We start from the raw sequence: 22,489 nt of genomic DNA, 5'->3' as shown, positions 1-22,489 counted from the left end.
TTGGGTTATTGGAAAAGTCATGACATATTTTTTCTGTTTTTCAAGCAAAAATGCATCATGACTTTTCTGACAACCTAGTTTAAATAAGTGAATCAGATGCTAGCTGGTTTAATGCCAACTCTTCTTCAAATTTTTCCTTGAAAACATTGGGAAAGTGAAGCTATCACTGTATTCATCTCAAAAATGTACCATTTGTCTGTGGGATCCCAGGCCCAGTTGCAAGATGCTCCCTCTGGGCCCCCACCCCCACAAGCATGGTGGCCTGCCCTTCATTCTCTCCCCTGCCTCCTGTTTCAGGCACCGGCTCCAACGCCTGCTACATGGAAGAAATGAAGAACATCCAGATGCTGGATGGGGATGAGGGGCGAATGTGTATCAACATGGAGTGGGGTGCCTTTGGGGACAATGGGAGCCTGGATGATATCAGAACAACCTATGACAGGATGGTGGATGAGCATTCTCTAAATGCTGGGAAACAAAGGTAATTCTGCCTGGGGGAGGAGACGCATAAGAGAGTCAGGGCAGCTGCTGTATGCTGCTGTTACAAAGGAAGAAGTTTCTAGTGGGAGTGGGGTTTGGTCAGAGGCTTGGTGACCGGTCCCTGAGATACACTCCTGACCTTGGCTTTTGGCCCAAGAAGCAGGCGAGGGATGGGCCCCCACATGGTACAAGAGGGTTCAGGGTTGAGGATTGATGTCCTGTCTAGGTGCATCCTCTGCCCAGGAATATGCCCAGACTGGGTGGCAATGGTCACACCTCTTCCCTTAGTGACGATTTTCATTCTGGAGTATTTGGGCCTTTCTCCTTGCTCTGTTTCTTCCCTATCAGATTAATAGAAACCTCTTGGTCAACAAGTTTTTTTTTTTTTAGTGGAAGTAGTACACACTTGACCATAATTTGTCAAGGGCAAGGGAAATTAGTAAATGATTGGTGAAGGTAGGGGGCTTGCCCTCAGGTTGAGGCCAGGGCCCAGCTCGAGTCATCCTTCCCACCAGGGGCCTCCTGCACCACCTAGTGGCTATTTGGAGCACTGCAGCTGAGGGCTCAGGTACATAGACCTGAGACAAATCACCCTTTGTAACCCGGATGGGTTGGTCCAAGTATATACTCAGGAGCAAGTATATACTCAAGAAAGGCAAACATATGTTGATCTCTAGTCACTCTCACGATCTTTGTCTTTTTGGAATACCACCTATTTGTTATTTACTTAATGTTTTTCGTTAAATCAGCCTATCTCCTTAGATTTAATGAGGGGGGGAAAAAGGGGGAAAACCAAAAATGAGTATAGTGAAGAACAGTGTTACCTAGAGACTAGTAGATAGGTACCGTTGCCCATCAATGGCTCTAAGAAAAGACCCCCAGGGTTAAAAAGGAAGATCAGGTGTTGCAAAGTGCTAAAGACAGCATCACCCGATGATACTGGCTCCTTGGTGGAGTGAGGACTGGGTGGGAATTGGTAACTGCAGTGACCCTTTCTGGGAGTCAGTGCTATTTCATGTTTTTTTCCATGAACCACCTAATTCTCCTGAGTATCTCGATTCCAGTGGACTCTTCCCAGTGGGGGTGGGGTAGGGAGAGGTACATTGGAGGTGGGTGTGTGCTGTGGGAGCATTTAAATCCTTGTCATTTTTTTTGGCCCTTGAGTGTGGAGAGGACAGGAATTAAAAACCCCAAGAACAAGCTGACCTCGGATGTATGCTGGCGTCCTGAGTCCTCCAGCCTGTGTGGCTCTGCACTCTAATGGGTGTTTGGCCGGAACACTGTGCCTTTGTAGAGACTTCCAGAAATCTAGGAACTCTCCTCTTGTCCTCTTGACCTTTTAAGACTCAGCCATGTTGTTTGCTTATTTTGCACATATATTATGCAAATATGGAACACTTGCCTGAGAGCCTGGTGCTATGCTGTGTAGGCCTGGGGTCTCAAAGCTGAGCCAGGCACACATCTCATCTTCTGGGGTTTTCACTGGAGGGGTGATGAGGGGTGAACACATGTGCCTTGTTAGAAGGGCAAGATGTGTGGGAGCTGGAATTGGGCAGAAGAAACCATCCTGGGCAAGGAGGACAGGTGTCTTGGGCGGACAACTGGAATGGGATTTTGCCAGGCAAAGAAAGGAGGTTAGGTGAAGAGGGCAGTCAGACATGAATGCTGGTGGTTTCGTGATCCCGGCGAGGCTGTGGATTCCTCAGTCCCTGGTCTCATGTTCTCCTTCTGGGCATGAGGTGAGAGACAGGGGTTACCGAGACTGAAGGTTTTATAGAGATTTCCCAGCCCTCTCCTTCTGTTTCAGGTTTGAGAAGATGATCAGTGGTATGTACCTCGGTGAAATTGTCCGCAACATCTTGATTGACTTCACCAAGAAGGGGTTCCTCTTCCGGGGGCAGATCTCTGAGTCGCTGAAGACCTGGGGCATCTTCCAGACCAAGTATCTCTCTCAGATTGAGAGGTGAGTGGACAAAGGGCTTCCCTGCAGGGGCCTGTTAGCAGTGAACCTGGCCAGTGAGGGGGTGGTAGGCATCCTTAGGGGGGATGTTTTGACCATTTGTGAGGATTTTTTCTCTTCCAGGGTAATAGGACCTGAATAGATGCCTGTTGGAATCATATAATTTAATTTGACTACTTTCCTTTTATCATCTTTTATGTTGGATATGTTGATTTATTTAAGATGATGTTTGTTAAGCAGAGGGTCTAGACTTCATTTTAGGATAGTAAAGGTGCATTATAAATATTTGGGGCTTTGAGTCCAAAATTGCCAAGGACCACTGCTCTAGCTCCACTGTCTCCTCATCTCAAAGGCAGCGTGAGGTCCCTGGCTGCCCTGTTTGCATGCCCCACACCACTGGCTTCTGTCTCACCTCTCCTCATTTAGAGGGGACATTCCACCTCTGCCTTTGCCTTTTTCCACTACGAGTTGTGAAAGAAAGAGGGAAAATGGTCTGTTAAAGCAAAAGCAGTTGTGCCAAAGCCACCTCATTTCCAGAACGGTGGGAAGAGCAACACTAGGCTGCCTGGAGCTGGTGCGTTCCTTTTCCTGCTGCCCATATCTGTCACCTGTGTGTAAAACTCATTGCCTACCTGAGCCAAAGCCGAGCTCACCCCTGGAAGAGAAGAGCACAAATCAGGCTACAGTCTGGTGCCATCCATACCAGACTGCCAGACATTTAAAAGTGCTCCTTGCCACTACGGACAAGTAGGGCCACACTTCCCAGAGAGAATAAATTGATACAACTTTCTGGAAAGCACTTGGCAATCTAGATCAAATGCCCTTTGAGCCAGAAATGTATCCTAGAGGAAAAAGTTGGAGCTACCATAGATTTATAAACAAACTTTATCAGCAAGTTACTTGATGATACCAGAAAACCACAAACAATTTAAATTTATATAAACTGCCTAAATCAAGGTGTTTCCCCACAATAGAATAGTACGGCGGCGGTTTCCAATCCTGTTCTCAGGAGAGGAGGTGGCACGATGGTCAAATGTATAAATTAAGGGGAAAAAATCAAGAAAGAAAAACACATATAAAGGATGAGTCCATTTTGCATAGTATAAGAACAAAGAGATTACTTAGCATATTTAGGAAAAATTGACTGGAAGGAAATATATTAAAATGTCGAAGCATTTTCCCCAGTGATAGGATTGTGGACAGTTTTAATTTTCCAATTTTTTAAAATTAATTTTGAAGATTGATTTTATTTATTTATGCATACAAGAAGTGTGGTGTAGGCCAGAGGTGTGGAGAGGTGAGAAGGATCCACCAGAGACAGAGTGAGGAGTAGAACAGGCAGATCTACTGAAATACACTGCTGAGGGGAGCAGCGGGTGAGACAGGAGAGGTCTGCTTTGCCATGTGGGTTTCTCCCTGGCCAGAGATCAAACTCGCGCTACAGTGGCTGCGGATAGCTTCATAGTGCTACGACTTAACCCCTTGCGCCACCAGGGAGGCCCCTGATTTTCCAATTTTAATTTTTCTAGATTCACCCAATTTCCTACAATTTATTTATTTATTTATTTATTTTAAATTTTTTTATTTTATTTATTTATTTATACAAGCACTGGGTATAGTCAGAAGCGCGGGTGGGTGAGAGAATTCACCAGAGCCAGAGCGGGGAGCAGAGCAGGCAGAAGGACCGAAGTACACTGCTGAGGGGAGCAGCGGGCGGCAGGAGAGGTCTGCGCGCCATGTGGGACCCTCCCTCAGGTGGCGGGGGAGCAGCCGGGGATCAAACCGGCGCTGCAGAGGCTGCAGGCAGCTTCACAGCCCAGCGCTCAACCGCTGCGCCACCAGGGGAGGCCCAATTTCCTACAATTTAATAGGCAGTACTCGGGGGCAAACATTCAAAAAAGCAAGTAAATGTTATTTTGAAGGTACCCCCACACGATAACCCTATTTATGAATAAGTTTTGGTGATTTGGGTTCAGTCCTTTGGGATTGGCTCCTGGATCACACTTGTGGGTCCTGCCTCACCCGGTCTCCTGGCTTTTGCCCACCACAGTGACCGGTTAGCGCTGCTGCAGGTCCGGGCCATCCTTCAGCAGCTGGGCCTGGACAGCACCTGCGACGACAGTATCCTCGTGAAGACAGTGTGCGGAGTGGTGTCCAGGAGGGCGGCACAGCTGTGTGGCGCTGGCATGGCTGCCGTGGTGGATAAGATACGAGAGAACAGAGGCCTAGACCATCTCAACGTGACTGTGGGGGTAGACGGAACACTTTACAAGCTGCATCCACAGTGAGTGGGGCTTCCGGTCGGAGTGGGCAGAGCTTCCAGGGCTGGCGAATCCCCTTTGTGGTTATGGGACATCAGGATGGGCTGCCTACCTGGAAAGTTCCTCATCAGGACACAGCCAAATGGAAGGTTGTGCATGCAGGAACTGGGGCCTCTCCAAGTAATAGAGCCGCTGTGAAGTTTAGCTGGGGTCCTTGGGGAGGCAGAGAAGTGGCTTCTCTTGGTCAGCTCACGTCGGCACTTTGGCATGTCCCTCCCCCCACGCCACTGGGCTCCTCTCAGGCCATGCAGAGCCTGGGTGGGCTGAGGAGCAGGGAAGGGGGCATCAGCCTGGTTATCTGCAGTCTGGCTGGAGGCAGGGAAGTGGGCAGAGGGGAGTAAAAGAAAGAGGAGCAGGGCCATTGTCTTGTTCACCTGCGAATCAGTTTGTCAGGAGACTTGGAGGGTGAGAGCAGTTTAGGTCCTGTGGTCTCCTTTTGGTCAAGTAGATGTCACCCATCTACTCTGATCCACATTGTCTCATCACTTAGTTCCTTGTATAGAGTGATGATATTATTTATTGTCTAAACTATTTGCCAGTGAGGCCAGTGCTACTAATCATTGCGCTAGGTCCATCCATGTAAACTAGGCCATAATGTCAACCCACTTACAAGAATGTTACCCATCTCAGCGCAGGCTGTACCTGCTCACCTCATAGCCAGGGCGTGGGATGGAAACGCCTCTCTTGCTTCATCCCACCTCTGTCCCTCCACCTTTGTATCTGTCCTCCTCATCCCCTGAGGTGGCACACAGGTATGGTTTAGAGGTAGGCTGTGGAACTAGACAGACACTCTCGGATTTAATCCTGTCACTGTCATTTAGGAGCTGCACTCAATTGCTTAATCTCTGCAGTCTCATCTAGCTCTGCAGAGTCACTGGCAGCACTGCCAGTTATGTATGTAAATTGGGGGGCACGTATGTAAATCGTAGTGTAATCGTATGGGGGGCACGTAGTGTAATCGTAAATTGGGGGGCACGTATGTAAATCGTAGGTGCTCAGCAAAGGGCAGTCACTTACCTGAAAGAGCCCCACGACCCACCCAGCATCCTCACCTTCGCCTCAGGTGCCTGTGTTGGGCAGCAGATGGGCTGTGCTGTGGGTGCCAGAGGACTAGAGCTGAGACTGGATGCCGGTTCTCCCCATGTGGCTGCTGAACTGACCCGATGCCGGGTCAGCCTGGGCCAGCCTCTGTGGTCCCCATCCAGGCCCCAGCGTTTCTGCTCTCAGTTCTCGGTCTCCTTTGTTTCCAGCTTTGAGGCTGAGCATGGCTTGTGCCTGGCCCTTAGAAGCAGTACAACGTGGTTCATTTTTGGATTCTCAGTTTGCCTCTGTGCTGAGCTGTGAGGGTAGGATGGGCTGTACCCCCTTTCCTCTCGGCTCCTTCCAGAACCTACCTGGTTCTAAGCCATGCCCCCTTGATTCTTAGGGTATCTTAGTGTCTGCAGGTGGGTCCATTGTCTCAGCTTCCTCTGCCTCCCCCTGCATTTGTTTTTCTTTTATCTCTTTTAGCTTCTCCCGAATCATGCACCAAACCGTGTCGGAACTGTCACCAAAGTGTAACGTGTCCTTCCTCCTGTCCGAGGACGGCAGCGGCAAGGGTGCGGCCCTTATCACGGCAGTGGGCGTCCGGCTCCGAGAAGAGAGGAGCAGCTAAGAGCCCTGGGCCCCGCCCGCTGCCCTCCAGCACCTCTCTCTTCCAGCGGCCACCCCAGCCTCCCGGCAAGCTGTGCTGGGAGCCGCCTGCGCCCTGGCTGGCCACCGCCACAGCGGGGAGGAAACAAAATCCAACTAATGGCGTATAACGTAGGGTACAAAATAGAGTGTGTGCTGTTGATAATCTCTCTCACCTCCAGATCCCCCTCACCTGCCCTGACACTCTGCATGATTTGATTTCAGCCTGGTTATACGTTCCCCATGCGTGAAGTTTAGTGGCATCCATTCCTAATTTCTGCATTCATCCAGCAGAGTTATTTATTGGCTCAAGATGAAAAGTCACCATCTGACAGGCCTGCTGTGCCACTGCAGCCTGTCTTGGGGACACATCCTGTGTGAAATGTATCAACACCAGCAGACACTGCCGGGACCCCTCCCCTGGGGCACATTTGCTGCTCCCTCCTTCCCAGCAGCTGCTGCTGGCTGGCTTCGCGAGGGGCCCATGGGGATGTGTCAATGCCACTGAGTTGTGTGTCCATGGAACTGGTCATCGCCACATTGTGACAGTCTTGACAGTCTTGAATCTTGTCTGTCTTGTGGGGGGGAGGTGGGCAATCCTGCGGGGAAGTGTCTTGTCTCCATTTGGGTAAAAGGAACCAACCATCCATGCCCTCATCGGAATTTCCCATCGCTTTTGTGAGCCATGTTGTATGACCTAGTAAACTTTGTACCAATTCAAAGACCCGAGTGATGCTTAATGCTTAGGGAGGGGGAGGACATCTTGGGATGCAGCAAAACCCCAACCCAGAGGATTTTTGTGGCCTTCTTTGTCAGGGTGAGAGTTTGAAACAAAGATTGTGTCCCCCAGGTCCCAGCCTTCATTGGGCATGGCCTCCCTGCAAAGTATCACAGCAGTAGCCTCTCCTCTTGTCTTCCAGCACCTGCACTCCTGTTTCCCTGATCCAGCCCCACGGCCCTACCCCAGGGAGGCTCCAGCAGCCCCACCCCAGCACGTTCAAGGTGAGGGAGGTAAGGCCCCTGTCCTCCTCACCGGTAGTTACAACAAAGAGAGAGTCAACCTGGCTTCCAGGGGGCTGTTTGGATTCAGTGAGAGGACAAGCAGCTCTGACCCTCCCCCTGCCCCTTCATCATCTTGTCTGTCAGCTCCAAGATGACAAATGAAAGAGACCCCCAGCCTCACACAGAGGAAGCCTTGCAGCAGCCCAGGGTAGCAAGGCTGGCTGTGCTCACCCTCTTCCAATCTTAAATTGACCCCTTCCTAGGAAATTGGCCCCCTCAACCTTGAGGTTGCTCTTCCACCCCACAGCTGCCACTTGGGATTCTCCCCCCAGCCTGACGGGGGTCCCCCGTCAGTCTGCAATCTGGTGCCATGATTGGGGTGGCATGTGAGTGTCCCACGCTGCGACTGTAGCTCCCCGAGGTGGCTCCCCCGCCCTGGGATTGACTACATGCCCATTCGGTTTGGTGAGACCTTTATTTGGCGCTGCCGGTGATCTTTGTGGAGAAGCAGGTAACATTAAACTCTTGATGTGCATTTACAGTGTCACGTGGTTCTTCTGAAGGGGCACCAGAGGGTGTGGAGGGTGAGTTGGAGGCAAGCAGACTGGGCCAGGACTGCCTGCAGCCCTTGGGATGGTTGATATTTTCAACTTGCTGCAGAAGCATTGCGAAAAGCGGTACTAAGGGGGCATTCATAGAAGCGGGCTGCCCTGAGCCTCATATAAGTCATGGCTGCTTCTTACCCAACGCTTCATCTGTTTGGCCCACTCATTTATAGGCCTCCCTTCCCTCATCTTCGCAGTGTCCCTGTTAGTGGTCTTGCCTTTGGGACAGGAGGAGGTTGAAGGTGAAAAGACTTGCATATGGCAACACAGCTGATGCTCCTTTGATGCTGCACCCCCTCTGTGGTGTACCCCCTCTACACTGCTAGTTGAATTCTCAGGTGGTGGGCTTTGCAAAATCAGAAGCTCCCTCCCTTGTGTCTTTAGCCAGATAATGAATCAGTGTCACAGGCAGGTGCTGTCCACAGGTGTGTTTCAGTCACTTTACCCGCAGTTGATAGAAATGAGAGCCAAGTATAACAAGGCTGAACACCTCACAAATTCAGGTTTCTGCCTTATCCTGGAAGACACAGAAGATCTGGCTCCTGTGACATGGCAAGATCTGTACAGAGCTGCCCATCTGCTGTCCTTTGTGTGCCCATTTCTCTGGCTTGCTAGTCCCCAACATGGGGAGTCAGTTGCCTTTATCACATGTTTGCAGCTTTTCTTTTAGACTGGATTCAATGCATTCGCTAAATTGCATGCCACCCGAAAGGCATTTGAGGTTGCAGCTCCTGGATTAGATAGTCCTGGATTTTGACTTTACTGGATTCCCTGAAGCACTATCTGGGCTGGAGGGCTGAGGCCCATTAGAGTCAGTATATGCTGTAGAGCTCCCAGCCCCATCTTATTTTTCCACTGGTGTAGTGAAGAGTGAGGCAGGGGCCAAACTTTCAGATCTGGTCTACTCAAAGGTTGCTAACCAGGCCCTGCAGCCCGGCCCAAGGCTTTAGAGTTCGATAGATACACCATCTGGGGGACCCCCAGCCTGCCCATTGACAGCTTCAGAGGGGGCCACATCCCCAACCATGAACAAAATCTCTTTAGTGTGACACCTGTTGACCCTCATGGAGATGGACGGAGTGTGAGTCAGCTCCATCTTATCCTCTTCGATGGGCGTGACCCATGGGCAGCAACGGAAAGCGAGCCGGAATCCAGAGCGAAACCTGGGGGAGAGGGTCACCTTGAGCAAGGCAGTGAGGGGGGCAGTTACAGGAGCTGCTGTGTGGTCCCCACAACCAGGAGCCCATCTCCCCTCCAGAGGACAGCCTCACTCCTAATAGCCTGCCGTTGCTCAGTGTCTAGAGGGACATATTATTTAATGGATTTATCCATTAAAGCTCTGGACAAACAGCCAGAAGTAACCTAGAGCTAAGTCTAATGATGGAAATGGGTGATTAAGCTGTTAGTACTGACAGACAAAAAGAAATCAAATACAATGATAAGCAACAGATTTTTTTGGCTTGACTTGTTAAATGGCTCCTAAAGGAGTTTTTGAAGAGGAGTCTTAAAAAATTGGGCCTTTGGTGATGTAGGTGGAATAACACTACTCCATGGGGACAGCTTTGAAAAAAATAATACATGTGAAATTACACAGCTGTGGTACTTTTGCTTAAAAAATAATGAACTGTCGGGCCTCCCCTGGTGGCGCAGTGGGTTTAGCGCCGTGCTGTGAAGCTGTCCACAGCCTCTGCAGTGCCGGTTCGATCCCAGCCGGCAGGTGAGGGTTCCACATGGCACTGCAGACCTCTCCTGTTGCACCCGCTGCTCCCCTCAGCAGTGTATTTCATCTGTCTGCCTGTTCTGTTCCCTGCTCTGTCTCTGGTGAGTTCTCTCGCCCTCCCGCACATCTGGCCTGTACCCCAGTTCTTGTATAAATAAATAAAATAAATCTTTAAAAAAAAATAATGAACTGTCCCCATGACAGCACTGAGGACGACATGTAAACTGGAGCTAAGAAGCAGCAGACTGAGTGGGGGGAATGGGCTGGCAGAAAGAGAACACGTGGGCCATCAGGGAGCAGAAATGTGACCCAAGTGGCAGCAACGAGGGCAAAGAGCTATACAGATCTTCCTCGACTAACAGTGGGGTCAGGTCCCAATAAACGCATTGTAAGTTGAAAGTATTTTGGAAATGTGTGTAGACACCTAAGCTCCCCAAGATTCACAGTTCAGCTGAGTCAACCTTAAACACAGTCAGATACTTACTTTAGCCTACAGTTGGGCGAAAACATCTAACGCAAAGCCTGTTTTATTGTAAAGCGCTGAATATCTCATGTAATTTATTGCCTCCTGCAACTGAAGGTGAAAACGTCAGTAGAGTGTTGACGGTTTACCTGCAGGATCTCGTGACTGGCAGGAGCCGCGGCTTGCTGCCCTGCCCAGCATCACCAGGGGCTCAGGCCATACACTGCTAGCTGAGAAAGCAGACTTGAAAAGCGCTGTGTCTACTTAGAGCTTTTGTGCATCATAAATTGGAAAAATCATAAAGTAAACCATGGTAAGCTGGGAACTGTGTGTACCGAGGAAACTTAGGACTCCATGTTCCAGAAGAGCAGGACTCTGTTGGCTCCTCCCCTTCCAGCTCTACAAGATTCCACACTGCGGCCTAACAAATGCCTTTGCTATGGGAGCTTAATGTCCTCTACCCTTCAGCATGTCCCAGCCGAGTTCCTCCCCACAGTCCTCCTGTCCCGACTTCTCCATCTTTCCAGTTGCTCAGGCCAAGAGCCTTGGAGTTGTCCTCGACTTCCTCTTGCAGGCCAGACTCCCTCTGTGAAATTGTGTTGGTTCTAACTTAGCCATATCAGATTCAAACCACTTCTCTCACCAGGATTACTGCAGTTGCCTCCTAAACATCTCCCTGCTTCTCTGCAGTGGTCCAGTTTCAAGAGCTGCTGAACTGATTCTTTCAACAGAGAAGTCAGCACATGTCTCCCCTGCTCAGAGTGTCCCAGAGCTCCCCATGTCAGAGGACTAGCCCTTCCCTCGCTGTGCCCTCTGCCTGGAACTCTTCCCCAGAGTGCTATAGGGCTGACCCCATCCTTAAGTCTTTGCTCAAAAGACTCCTGAAGGTCAAGGCTTACCCTGACCATCTTGTAAAACAGCAACCCCTGAGTCACTAGCCTCTGGCCTGCCTCAGCCGGCCCTGGCATTTCTTTTTCCATAGGACTTAACACCTAATGCACCATGTGGTTCACTTACTCACTGTCTCCCCCTCCAGAATGTCAGCTCCCTGTAAAAAGGGATCCATGTTTTTGCTCACTAATATCTCTCAAGTGCTTGGGGCAGTGCGGGGCACACCTAGTGAACATGCCTGCCAGGGGGACCCATCCTACGTTAGTGGGTGTCATCAAGCTGAGTGATTCGCAAGTATTTCAGAAATTTTGGCCCTGGGGGGGGTGTTCAGATACTCGGGGACTCTGCTGCCAGGTAGTGGTCCCTCCTAGATAGGACAGTCCCTTGTATCCAAGAGAAATGTGTCATCTGGGGATAAGATTACAGGCCTAGGAGATAGATGGAATCGGGCCCCATCACTTGCTGTGTGGCTTTAGCAGAGTCTTCCTTTCCATGGCTGTGTGTCCTCATCAGTAAAATGGGGATAACACCCATTTCCCTCCTGTTATCCATCTCTGCCCCTCAGGAGACAAAGGAGGGTTCTGGCACCATTAAATACTCAAAGGTATGGTTTTCTCACTTCCCTCTGTCCTACCCCAGATTGGTGGCCTGAGCAAAGATCCTGAACAGCAAAGACCCTAATGGTATTACGGCCTGCACACGTGGGCAGAGGTGTGATAAAAGGCATGAAGAGCAAGGAGACCCGGGGCCAGCCTCCCCCACATGCTGCCTTGCCAAGGTCAGGGCCCTTGGTCCCTCTCTCATCTCCTCTCACCTGGAATCCCCGGCTGCGCTTTCTGAGGCTGAATACGCTGCTTTGTAAGAGGACTCCTGGGTGCTGCTGTTCCTGCCTGGCCCATCCCAAGTGCCCCGGGGCAAATGCCAGCCCCTCTCTGTGAAGCCACCTTCCCAGAAGTACAGGGCTGGAGAAGCAGACGGTGTCTGAGGGAGGAGTGATCTTGGCTGTCTCTGCCACGATTGCTTCCCAGCTGCTCTAAAAGTCCCTTCAGAGCAGTCCAGGGTGGGCCCTAACCCGGGAAAGTCCTCGGCTCTTCCTTATCGCAGGGAGTTCTTACAAATGTCTAGTCAGGGGGAGTCTCTCCCTCATTTCCTGACTCCTTTCTTCCTCTCTATCCTGCCTCTCTCACCCCATCTCTCTGCCCCTCCTTTCTCCAATGTAGCCCCCAGAAGAGAGCAGGAGCAGAGAGGGTGAGAGCAATGACTTGCGCAAGGGGGCAGGCTTTGGGCTGAGACCAGAGGGCCAGCCTGTCGGCCCCCGAAGGCTGAGGAGAGGGAGTGGGTGGGGGGCTCACCTGTGGTTGAGACAGCAGTAGATGATGGGGTTGTACATGGTGGAGCTCATGGCCAGCCAGAAGATGGCCAAGTAGACCTGCTGGATGAACTTGCAGTAGTAGATGTCCTTCTGGAAGTGGCCCAGGATGAAGTAGAGGTGGTAGGGCAGCCAGCAGATGGCAAATGTCACCACCACCAGCACCATGGTCTTCACGAACTAGTCCAGGAGACGCTCGGGTCACTCCTCAGCCTGGAGCACTGGGCCCCAATCCTCCCACAGGTGGGCTGGGGTATCCTCGTGCCAGCCTGGGAAGCCTTCCAGGAGCGTGCCCTGTCTTCCTCTATGACCCCCGTGCCCTGTGGCATCTGCTCCTGCATGAGGCTCAGTGGAGTTGATGGCTCCTGCCTCCGATTCAGGGCATTTGCTCAGTATGAGCCCTCTGCCCACACTGCTGTTCTGTTGAAGTTCTCATTCCTCGAACCAAGTTCAGTGGAAGGTGTTTTGATCCCATCACTCAGAGCAGCTCACCTCCCCTCTTGCTCCTAACCCCATCTTTAGGGGAGCCCCTAAGCCAGCTGCAGGTTCCCAGACCCCCTTCTCCTGGCTCTGTCTGCATAGCCCTTCTCTCTCTAGGTAATGAGGCTGTCACTTGACACCCCAGCCTCTGGCCAGGGTCCAGCTCCCTGAGCTTTCCCCCATCATAGCCTGGCCTTTGCAAGGGCCCAGGACTCCATGAGGGATGGAGGGCAGGCCAGCAATGGCAAGTGGAGACCAGCTCTCCATGTGGAGGGACACCTGCATGGTGCCCCAAATCCAACCACCTCCCTGAAGGGCCCTGTGAGGAAAGCCCTGTAGCAGGTGCTAAAGCCCATGACAGGTGACGTGGCTAACCCATCACTTCCCAGTCAAATAGCAGGGACATGTCAAAGATAAGCTTGGATTAGAACATCAGGAACTCAGGGGCCCCGGAATGACAGGAGGAGGAGAGATGCTGACATTTCTGCCCGAGACTGAAGCAGACAGGATGTAGTTGGCCTCCAGTCGGGGTCCATGATCTCTGAGATCTGCACTCCAGAATCCTGAGACTCTTTATCTGTGAGTCTCTTATAGTCCTGTGGGTACTTACATTCAACTTTCCAATTACTCAAAAAAACTCTAGGACTTTAAGATTCTATCATAATAAATTTCCTGGGGGGTACCTGAGGACCTGTGGGGCTTTAGGATGCCCCAATTCTAAGATTCTGGGAAGTTCCTTGAACCTTGTATTCAGCCCAAGCCCAAAGACAAGTCAGGCCCCCGCTGAAGGAACGAACAGACTTGCCAGGGCCTTGGAACTAGGCCCCCTCGAGCGTGGACTTTGAGCCAAGAAGAGCAGCTCCCCGAAGGTGAGAAGCTGAGGCCGACCACAGCCCCCGCCCCGGCCCCGGCCCGCCCCGGGCAGCCCCAGCCGGCCCCGCCCCGCCCTTAGCGCCCACCTTCTTGGCCTGCAGGTGGCGCAAGTTGGCGCCGTGCGCCTGGTGCCCGGGGACCCCGCGCCTCCAAAGCGTGAAACCAATGACGCTGTAGGCGACGAACATCACCACGAGGGGCAGGAGATAGATGAGAACGATCAGCACGAGGTGGTACCTGGAGGGAGAAGCAAGCGCCTGGGCACAGCCTGCTCGGGTATGGGTCGGAGAGGAGGCGGCGAACCTGACATTCACCAGCACTGCGGATCGGGGACCCCGCGCTCCAGAGCCGCTTGCCCCCAGCTGCGGTGAGTCATTTAAAGAAAGAAAAAAACACCAACAAGGGGTAAAGATGTGCCAACCTCGGTTTCCCCATTTGTAAAATGAGGTCATCTCTTAGACCCTTCCCAAATTCTAGAGGCATTTCTCCATCCCCTCCTTCTTGGTTCGGATCCCCCCTGAGCTGGGTTCGGACACAAAGGGAGCACCGAGGAGCTTTGGGGACCATCTCGTAGGACAAAAGTCAGGTATGTCTCCCCTCACAGTCTGGATTGTTTTTGTTGGATTTGGATGGGGTGGGGGGGTGTATGTGCACTTATCTGCATAGAACATGTGCGATTTCAGCAGATTCTGAGACACACACAGGGCGCAAGCCTGAGAGGATGAAGCCCCCATCTAAATCTCAGACCCTCTTACCTAAGAGCCAATAATAAGTTCTCATGCATAAAATGAGACCCCCCCCCCAAATCCTGTCAGAATTATGAACAAAGTATGGCCACCCTAGCTCACCTCTGCCTTCCTGTTTGTCTCTGAGGCCTGAGCCAGGGCTGGAATTCACCTCAGAGAATCCCCTTGGTACCAAATGAGAAACCTCTGCCCCCGCAGTGGCCAATCATGAGATGTTTTGCTCTCCACCCTCCCGGCTCCCACCCCTTTCTAGAGTCCATTGGGCACTTCCCCAATGGACACGGCTTTTTGGTCAGTCAGTCCTTCTGAGAAGGATATAGGGTGGGGGCAGAGACCCAGGCAGGGTGTGCCCTCACAGCTGAACAGACTTCGGGCACTGAAGGCATCGAAGACCAGAGAGCCGCCCTGGGCGGGCACTCAGGACGAGACCGGGTAGGGGCAGGGGTGGGGTGGGGTGCTGAAGGAGGTGGGGCGGAGCTGTGTGGTGCTAACCTGGCGGGCTCAGCTCAAGTGTTCACCTCTTCATGCTCAGGACAGTGGGAGCTTTGCTGGCCTAAATCTGCCCATCTCTAGTTTGTCTTCTTTTGCCCCTATTTAAGCTACCACATATCCAGGGTCAGTTCTGGCCCAGGCACGGTGCTTAGGGCAGTCATGTACCTGTTCTCATATATGATCAAGATTCTCTTACTCATTTCCATTGGAGCAAGAGGGAGCCAAAGGATCAGAAAGGATCAGCCGTCAGGGACAGAACAGGACTCTGACCCTACTTTCTCCAAAACCTCAACCAGTTCTTCATCTGTCTTCACCAGCCATACTGCGCTTGGGGACCAGGAAGTCCCAGTGGGGAAACCACACAAACTGAGGCCCAGAATGGGGGAAAGACTTACCAGGGTCACAGAGTGTCTGGGCCATGCCCCTCTTAGCCTGCCCCCCAACTCATAGTGCACCCCTCCACCCCAGGCAGGCCCCAGGCATCCTCCCCAACACATCCCAGGCCCCACTGCTTTCTGCCTCAATACCCTGACCTGCTGTGATCTGAGCATTTACAGCACCTTCTCCTAAACAGTACCTGTGTGCACATGCCTTCCCCAAACAGCTGCCTGCTTACAGACAGAGACATAGGTGGGCACATGCATGTCACGTGCACCTCACATGCACACATATCCTCACTGAAGGAGACACGGAATTCCTTGAAGTGGTAGCATGGTGAGGAGCTTGGGCTCTGAAGCGGGACTGCCTGGATTTAAATCTTCACTCTCCCACTGACTAGCTATGTAGTCTTAGGCACAATGCTTAGTTTTTTAATGTCTCAGTTTCATCTGAGAAAAGGGAATAATAATAATAAATGCCCAGGTGGTTAGAAGATTAAACGGGCTCATTATATAAAGTGCCTGATACTTAGCAAGTGCTAAGTGTTACTTTTAGTATATCTGTGAACGCACATAATCCCATACACATCCACAAACATGTGCACAGTGCTGGGCACAACCACTGTACATGGGAACACCTTGTGTGTGCACATGATATAGCCACATTCTCAGGTATATACATGCATGCATACACACACACACACACACACACATCCCTTCCCAGTCTTACAGGAGCTTCTTGCCCCCACTGTCTTCAGGCCAGTCCACTAAGCACTTGGTGGCACCTCTGTCCACGGTGATGGCTGAGTAGAAGCACTGGGGAAAGGCGAGGGCCAGAGCTACCAGCCAGATACCGGCGATGACGGCTTTGGTGCCAATGCCCGAGAGCCGGGGTTGGAAGGGGTGGACGATGGCCATGTATCTGTGAACAGAGGGCAGTGTGAGTGCTGAGTGCGTTCTGTCAGGTCAGGCCCCACCCCTTTTCCTCACCCCAGACCCAGGCCCATATCTTTGAGCCCAACCCCCACCCCCCACAGCAGCTGGGGATCTGCAGGGAACTGGCTGGGCTGGTGACCCCCACATCTACACAATACACCAGTGCCCTCAAGCCCCAGGCCAGGCCCCCACCACGCAGCCCCCCACTTTGAGCAGGACAGTGCTCTCAGATCCCCACAGGTGAGCAGAGTCGCCACACTGAAGCCCATCTCGGCCAGCCCCTCAGCCCTACGCAGGTCCTTCTGTTCAGGAACCTTAGCAGAGCTTGCCCTCTTCTGAACGGAGCTCAAAGCAGCTGCTTTCTGGCTCTCTGCACGGGTGGAAATGTCCTTTACATGCCCTGTCCTACCTGTAGCCACCAACCTCATGTGGCCATGAGCACTAAATAGTAGCTCATATGACTGTAACTGAATTTTAAATTTTAACTAATTTGAACTTAAACAGGTATATGTGGCTATGGGTATATCCTCAGACAGTGGAGCCCAAACCTTTAAACTTACATTCAAGGCCTTCTGCTCCTGGCCAATGCACTTTGCAGTTTCCTGTATCTTTCCCGGTTCACTCCTGGTCCATGGAACGCCCTCCCCTGCCCCACCCTCACACACACACACACACACACACACACACACACACACACACACTCAAAGGTCCTTCTTCCTCCTCAGCCTGGAATTCCTTTTTCCTCTTTGGATTCATTAAAGTCCAAGCGAAAGGCACCTCCTCTATGAAGGCAGCTGGGATTAGAATTGTTTCCGCAGGTTCTGCCTCTCTTTGGGGAAACCTGCAGGGATTGAACTGCCATTTAGCTCCCCTGTGCCTGGTAGCCAAGTTATCCCAGGCAGGGGCTGTTATCTCCATTTTCCACACAGGGAGATGGAGGTTTAGAGACATGGAATGAACAGCTTGGATGAGGCAGTGCCGGCTTAGAACCCAGATTTCGCAGCTCCCCTTGCTTCTGGGAACTGCACAGCCACTGTCAGAGTGTCCTGGGGCCTGGTGGGAAGAGGCCTCTTCTCGTCACTGGGGCCTTGACTGTGGAGAGGATGGCTGCCGGTAGCTGCCTGCTTCCCTGAGGTCAAAGGGCACCATCCCCGAAGTCACAAATCTCCTCTGCCCCTGCCCTGCCTGTAAGGTGCTGCGCTATTTGGTTTCCTCCTCAGAAGGAAGGGGGTAGAGGGCCTGGACTCTTTGTGTCATGGACCCATTGACCAGCCAGTGAGGTCTGTGGACATCTCAAAACAAGATTATTTTATGAATAAATTATAATATACAAGATGACAAAGCCAATCAGTTATACTGAAATACAGTTATTAGGATGTAAAAACAAATTTGGATCACAGCAATGTCCACACTTTATCAGTCCACTAAGTGACGAGATCTAGGTCTGCAAAGTGCAGTCATTTTGAAGCAGTGCTGGGGTGGGTGCTTGGTACGTTGAGATTTCTGCACCACGGGCACCGCTGGGGCCCAGCAAACCACCCTGTGCTGCCCTCATTTGTGATGGTGATTCCTCCTCTGACCCCACCCCTCTGCCAAGTCCATGAACACTTGGAGCCACAGTCTATGAACAGGGGTTATGCACGTCTGGACCAGATGGCTGGTAACCTCCTCGCCCTGTGACAGTGACCTTTCCCGTGACGGTGCTGGGGACCCCGGGCCAGCTCTATCCTCGACAGGCGGGAACCAGGTTGAATGCGTCAGCAAGATGAGGTGTGGGCCACCTTTCTCAACGTCCTTTCTCAAGGTCCCCACGCCCGCAGATGAAGGGGACCAGAGTTGACTTAGGGGCTTAGGTTCCCTTGCTGTCCTAGGAGGCGGTGGGTAAGAGGAAAGCTTTTCTGAGTGAAAGGCAGGTCTGTGGATATAGGATGATAGGGATTCGAATCCTGTCAGCACTGATTCTTAGTGACAGGGTCTTGGGCAAAGAACCTTGGGCAAAGAGCTCTTTGTGCTTCCATTTCCTACATGTGAAATGGGATGATTGATAATAATGGCCATTAGGTGCTATTAGGTCATTATGCAGCGGAAATGTGATGCTTGAGAAGCCCCCGCAGGCAGCAAGCAAGAGCTTGGGATTTGAGAGCCTGATTGTTTCTATTTATTTATTTCCTTTAAATTCACCAGAAGTGACTTTGGTCCTTGATGAACCCTGGGTCTTCCTCCTGGAGTTTAATTTGTACCTTGGGACAAGACCAGGACAATAGGATGTGGCCTTGCATTTTATTTAACCCTTGTCCTGAGCAGGAAAGTTCACACCTTGGGGTCTTGGGCATGAAGTGAGCACCACACTGCCCCTGTAAGCACTTCTTCTGCCCTGTGGACCGCCCTTGCTGCTCCTGCCACGAGCCTGCTGCCCCTGCACTTCTGCCTGGAATGTTCTTTCCCCAGAGTCTATGGGGCTCTCTCTCTCACCTCTTTCCATCTTTGCTCAAACTCCACCCTCACAATAAGGCCTATCAGACACCCTATCTAACTCTACAACTTGCCCCCACCCCAACATACACAGCCTAGTACCTTGGATCCCTATTCTTGCCCCTAAAATTTTTCCATGGTACTTATGAACTCAAAATATAACATTTAATTGATTTTACTCATGTGCTTATTATCAAATTCTTACCAGGACCATCATCTTTACCTGATTTTTCTCTCGATGCCCAGAAGAGCATAAAAGGTGAACATGTGAATGAAAAAAATAAATGTGGGGATGAAAGGGTGAGTCTCCACTAGCACCTCCCTGATCGGAGACGCCCTCCTCTCACCCGGCTTATTATTCAGTGGCTCCAGCCAGGTCTCCCGGCTCCCACCCCACAGTCCACCCTCCCCCATCATACCCACCCACCCACCCACGCACACACTCACATACACACACCACCAGTGGAAATTTCATGAGGCCCGGAGTTCATAACTGAATTTCCCCAGTGTGCATATTCTCTAGTATCTGAAACAGAGGGAGGGAGCGTGCAAATACTTGTTGAGTTAACGGAAAGAAAAACCTAGTTGAATTTTCAGAAATATCTAGGGGGGGACTAGGTTCTTTTAGTTGCAGGGCAGGGGTAGGGGTGTGGGGGTGGGCAAATGAGGTGGGGGGTGGGGAAGCCATGGCAGTTAGATACCCAGGGAGAGGCCCCTGTGCTGAAAGGAACGAGCACTTGGCCCTGCCCCTGACTTGCTGGCTGACCTCAGGCAAGCCTGTGGTTTCTAGCCTCAGTTTCCCTGGGTGCAGAATGAGAAGTATGGCCTACGTAAATGGTTTTCAAACTTTTCTGTTCATTTTTAATTAGAAGAAATAAATTCCCCAACTGAAATCTTTAGGGAAACTCTAGGGTAAAATAAGCAAGAGCAAAGATATGAGCTGCTGTGGGTGAGAGGTGGCTGGTGCAGTTGGGTTGGGGTGGAGGCAGGGGTGGGGTGTGAACAATAAGGGTCAGAGAGGCTCACACCTTACAAAACCATCCTGTGGAGCAGTCTGTGTCTCTGAGCCCCCCATTTCCTTTCCCACCCCCTCCTCCCACACAAGCCCAGTATCTTTCTGTCCCAACCACCCTCTCCCAGGGACACACAGTCCTTTTGCAGCTCTAAGCCAGACACTGCTCCAGTCAACTTTAAAAGGACTCCAGATGGGCCCACCGATCACTCCTGCTTCCCTCCTCAGCCCCCTTCCACCAGCATAGGGTCACAGACTGCAGCCCCCAAGGGCAGCGTTGGAAAAATAATTGGCCCCATTGTGATTATATGGTAACTGTATGGATATAATCTCAGCTCTCTCCCCTCATATAATCCAGCTAGGATTAGGAAAGCAATATGAGTGACTTTCTTATAGTAAAAGCAAGACGCCACAACAAAGATCAGCTCTAGAGAACACTCCAGAAAGTCTCTGGAATCCTGTCCCCTCTTTCTCTACAACTCTGAACCACCATCTAGTGCAAAGTTCATCCTTGTGTCTAACCTCAACCTTACCTGCTTCTGTTCCACCATCCCCTATCTTCCAAATGCACAGTTCTGGAACATGACAGATTGGAGACAAGCCCCTGGATTCTACTCTAAGCATATCATGAGGCTGCAGGCAAGTCACCAGCCCAGTCTGCGCCTTACTAAACCAAGTCGTCTCCCCACCACCCAGAGCTTCCCCACTGCCCCTTCTTGCCTGTCGGCGGCGATGGCAGTCATGGAATAGATGCTGACGAATATGGACATGATGGGAAAGAGGTTCAGGAAGTGGCAGAAGGCACGGCCAAAGTACCAGATGTTGTGGCTGGCATAGACGAAGTTGAAGGCCACGTTAAAGGTGGCCATGAAGAGGTCGGCCAGGGCCAGGTTGACGATGAAGTAGTTGGTGACTGTACGCATCCTCTGATGGGCTAGAATGATCCAGATTACTGTAGCATTGCCTATCACGGCCACCAGCACTAGGGCCAGGTAGGCTGTGGCCCACAGTGCCAACTGCCAGCCGGGCATGGAGAAGGCTGTGATGCCCGTGGTGTTGCTCTCAAGGCTGGATGAGGTATTGGTGTCTGTCACCTCTGCACAGGCTCCCATGGCTGCTTCTGAGTCTGGGACCGGGGACCTGGCTCCTTGGCTCCTCCTGGATGCCTATCCCTGGTGCCTTGTCTGGATATGCTAGGGAGGACAAATCCTTTTTGGCCCCTAAATATGTGAGAGAGCAGAGTCGGTGCCAGGCCAGGCACAGTAAAGGAGCCTGGGGTCACGCCCAAGTCTCAAGCAAAGATGAGTCCAGCTGAGCAGAAAACCAGCTCTAGAATCACTGGCATTTCAGATTCCCTTGTGCCGGTCGCACTTCTCAAATGTCACGTGGTGGTCTAGAATCCACGACTCTGTTAAAGAGCAGGAAACATCCTTGTAAATAATCAGTCCATCCTTTCACTGCAGAAATGGAAAAACAGATTCCAAGAAAAGATGGGACCAGCCCACGTCACTCAGCGAGTTGGTGACCAGCCAGGACTCAAACTCAGGTCCTTTCTAATGCTGTTTGGACAACATTCTGGATCAAGGGCGCGCACAGCAGGAGTCTCTGGATTCCGTAGGTCAGCTGTTCAGCCGGCTGTCTTTCCAGGATTTGGGGTGCAGGCCGGTCTGCCAGCCCACGGCTCTGCCAGCCCACAGCTCTGCCTTCCAGGCTGCTCTTTCTTGCAGGGCAGGCAAGGACCTTGGCAGAGATGCTGCCTGCTCAGGGGTGGGGCTTTGTCTCCCTCCCCTGACCCCGCCCCCTCCTGGATGGCCCAGCCTTGGGTTGGCTGTGGAGGCAGACAGAAATCAGGGGGAGACAGGAGGTGGCAGGGCTGGGGGTCAGCATGATGGGCAGACTTCGGTGTGTGTCTATATTCAGCCCAGGCAAGAGTTACATCTAGAAAGTGATTAGGAGCTCACAATTGTGAGTCAATCTGGGTTCAGGTTGGCCTTGAAATCCAGGCCTGCCTGTTAACCTTTCTGAGCTTCAGTTTCCCTCTGTGGAAAAAAAAATAAGGTGTATGTCTCACCAAACATTTGTAGGTTTTTTTTTTTTTAAAGATTTATTTTATTTATACAAGAGCTGGGGTATAGGTCAGAGGCGTGGGAGGGTGAGAGGATTCACCAGAGACAGAGTGGAGAGCAGAACAGGCAGACAGACCAAAAGAACTGCTGAGGGAGCAGCAGGCGAGACTGGAGAGGTTTGCTGCGCCAGGTGGGTAGCTCCCTAACCGGCGGGGAATTGAACCCGCGCTGCAGAGGCTGCGGACAGCTTCACAGCACTGCCCTCAACTTGCTACGCCACTGGGGAGGCCCCAACATTTATAGGTTTTTAATGAGATCATGTCCATAAAGTCTATTTAGTACAGGGCCAGCAGGGAGTCGTTGTCCCACAGGAGGCCCCCAAATGACTGTGGGTACTGCAGGGGGTAGAAGACAAGAGCTCAAAGCACTTCTAACAACTTTGCAGGTGATGTTGCTGCTACTGGTCCTGGTGCCTCACTCTGAGAACCACTGCCTGCAAATTAGGGCAGGATTCACTCTTCTTCCACGAGCCTCAGAATGGAGGGAATTTAAA

General features: G+C 51.7%; 2 protein-coding genes across 5 annotated transcripts in view; one reads left to right on the top strand and one right to left on the bottom strand.

Annotated features, from left to right (window-relative positions):
* Positions 1–7,988, top strand: part of HK1 (hexokinase 1) — a 109,454-nt gene extending 101,466 nt beyond the window's left edge. For all 4 annotated transcript variants that reach the window (XM_037497523.2, XM_037497525.2, XM_037497524.2 and 1 more), the window contains 4 exons: positions 298–481; positions 2,288–2,443; positions 4,491–4,724; positions 6,271–7,988. In XM_037497523.2, coding sequence (XP_037353420.1) covers positions 298–481; positions 2,288–2,443; positions 4,491–4,724; positions 6,271–6,415 — 719 coding nt within the window. In that variant the 3' untranslated portion in view covers positions 6,416–7,988. The remainder of the gene's footprint in view (positions 1–297; positions 482–2,287; positions 2,444–4,490; positions 4,725–6,270) is intronic.
* Positions 7,989–8,984: 996 nt separating this feature from the next.
* Positions 8,985–21,031, bottom strand: TACR2 (tachykinin receptor 2). Its single transcript, XM_037497528.1, has 6 exons — positions 20,591–21,031; positions 16,181–16,372; positions 15,437–15,439; positions 13,922–14,072; positions 12,466–12,662; positions 8,985–9,202 (listed from the first exon to the last, which is right to left on the bottom strand). Exons 1-6 carry the CDS (start codon positions 20,980–20,982, stop codon positions 8,986–8,988), a joined length of 1,152 nt encoding a protein of 383 aa, XP_037353425.1. The 5' UTR covers positions 20,983–21,031; the 3' UTR covers position 8,985.
* Positions 21,032–22,489: the final 1,458 nt, after the last annotated feature.

The sequence above is a fragment of the Talpa occidentalis genome, unplaced genomic scaffold (assembly GCF_014898055.3).
Source record: "Talpa occidentalis isolate TD23 unplaced genomic scaffold, MPIMG_talOcc4v2.1 talOcc4.8, whole genome shotgun sequence".
NCBI lineage: Eukaryota > Metazoa > Chordata > Mammalia > Eulipotyphla > Talpidae > Talpa > Talpa occidentalis.
Note: the sequence above shows the minus strand (reverse complement) of the source record. Positions and strands in the feature narration are given on the sequence as shown.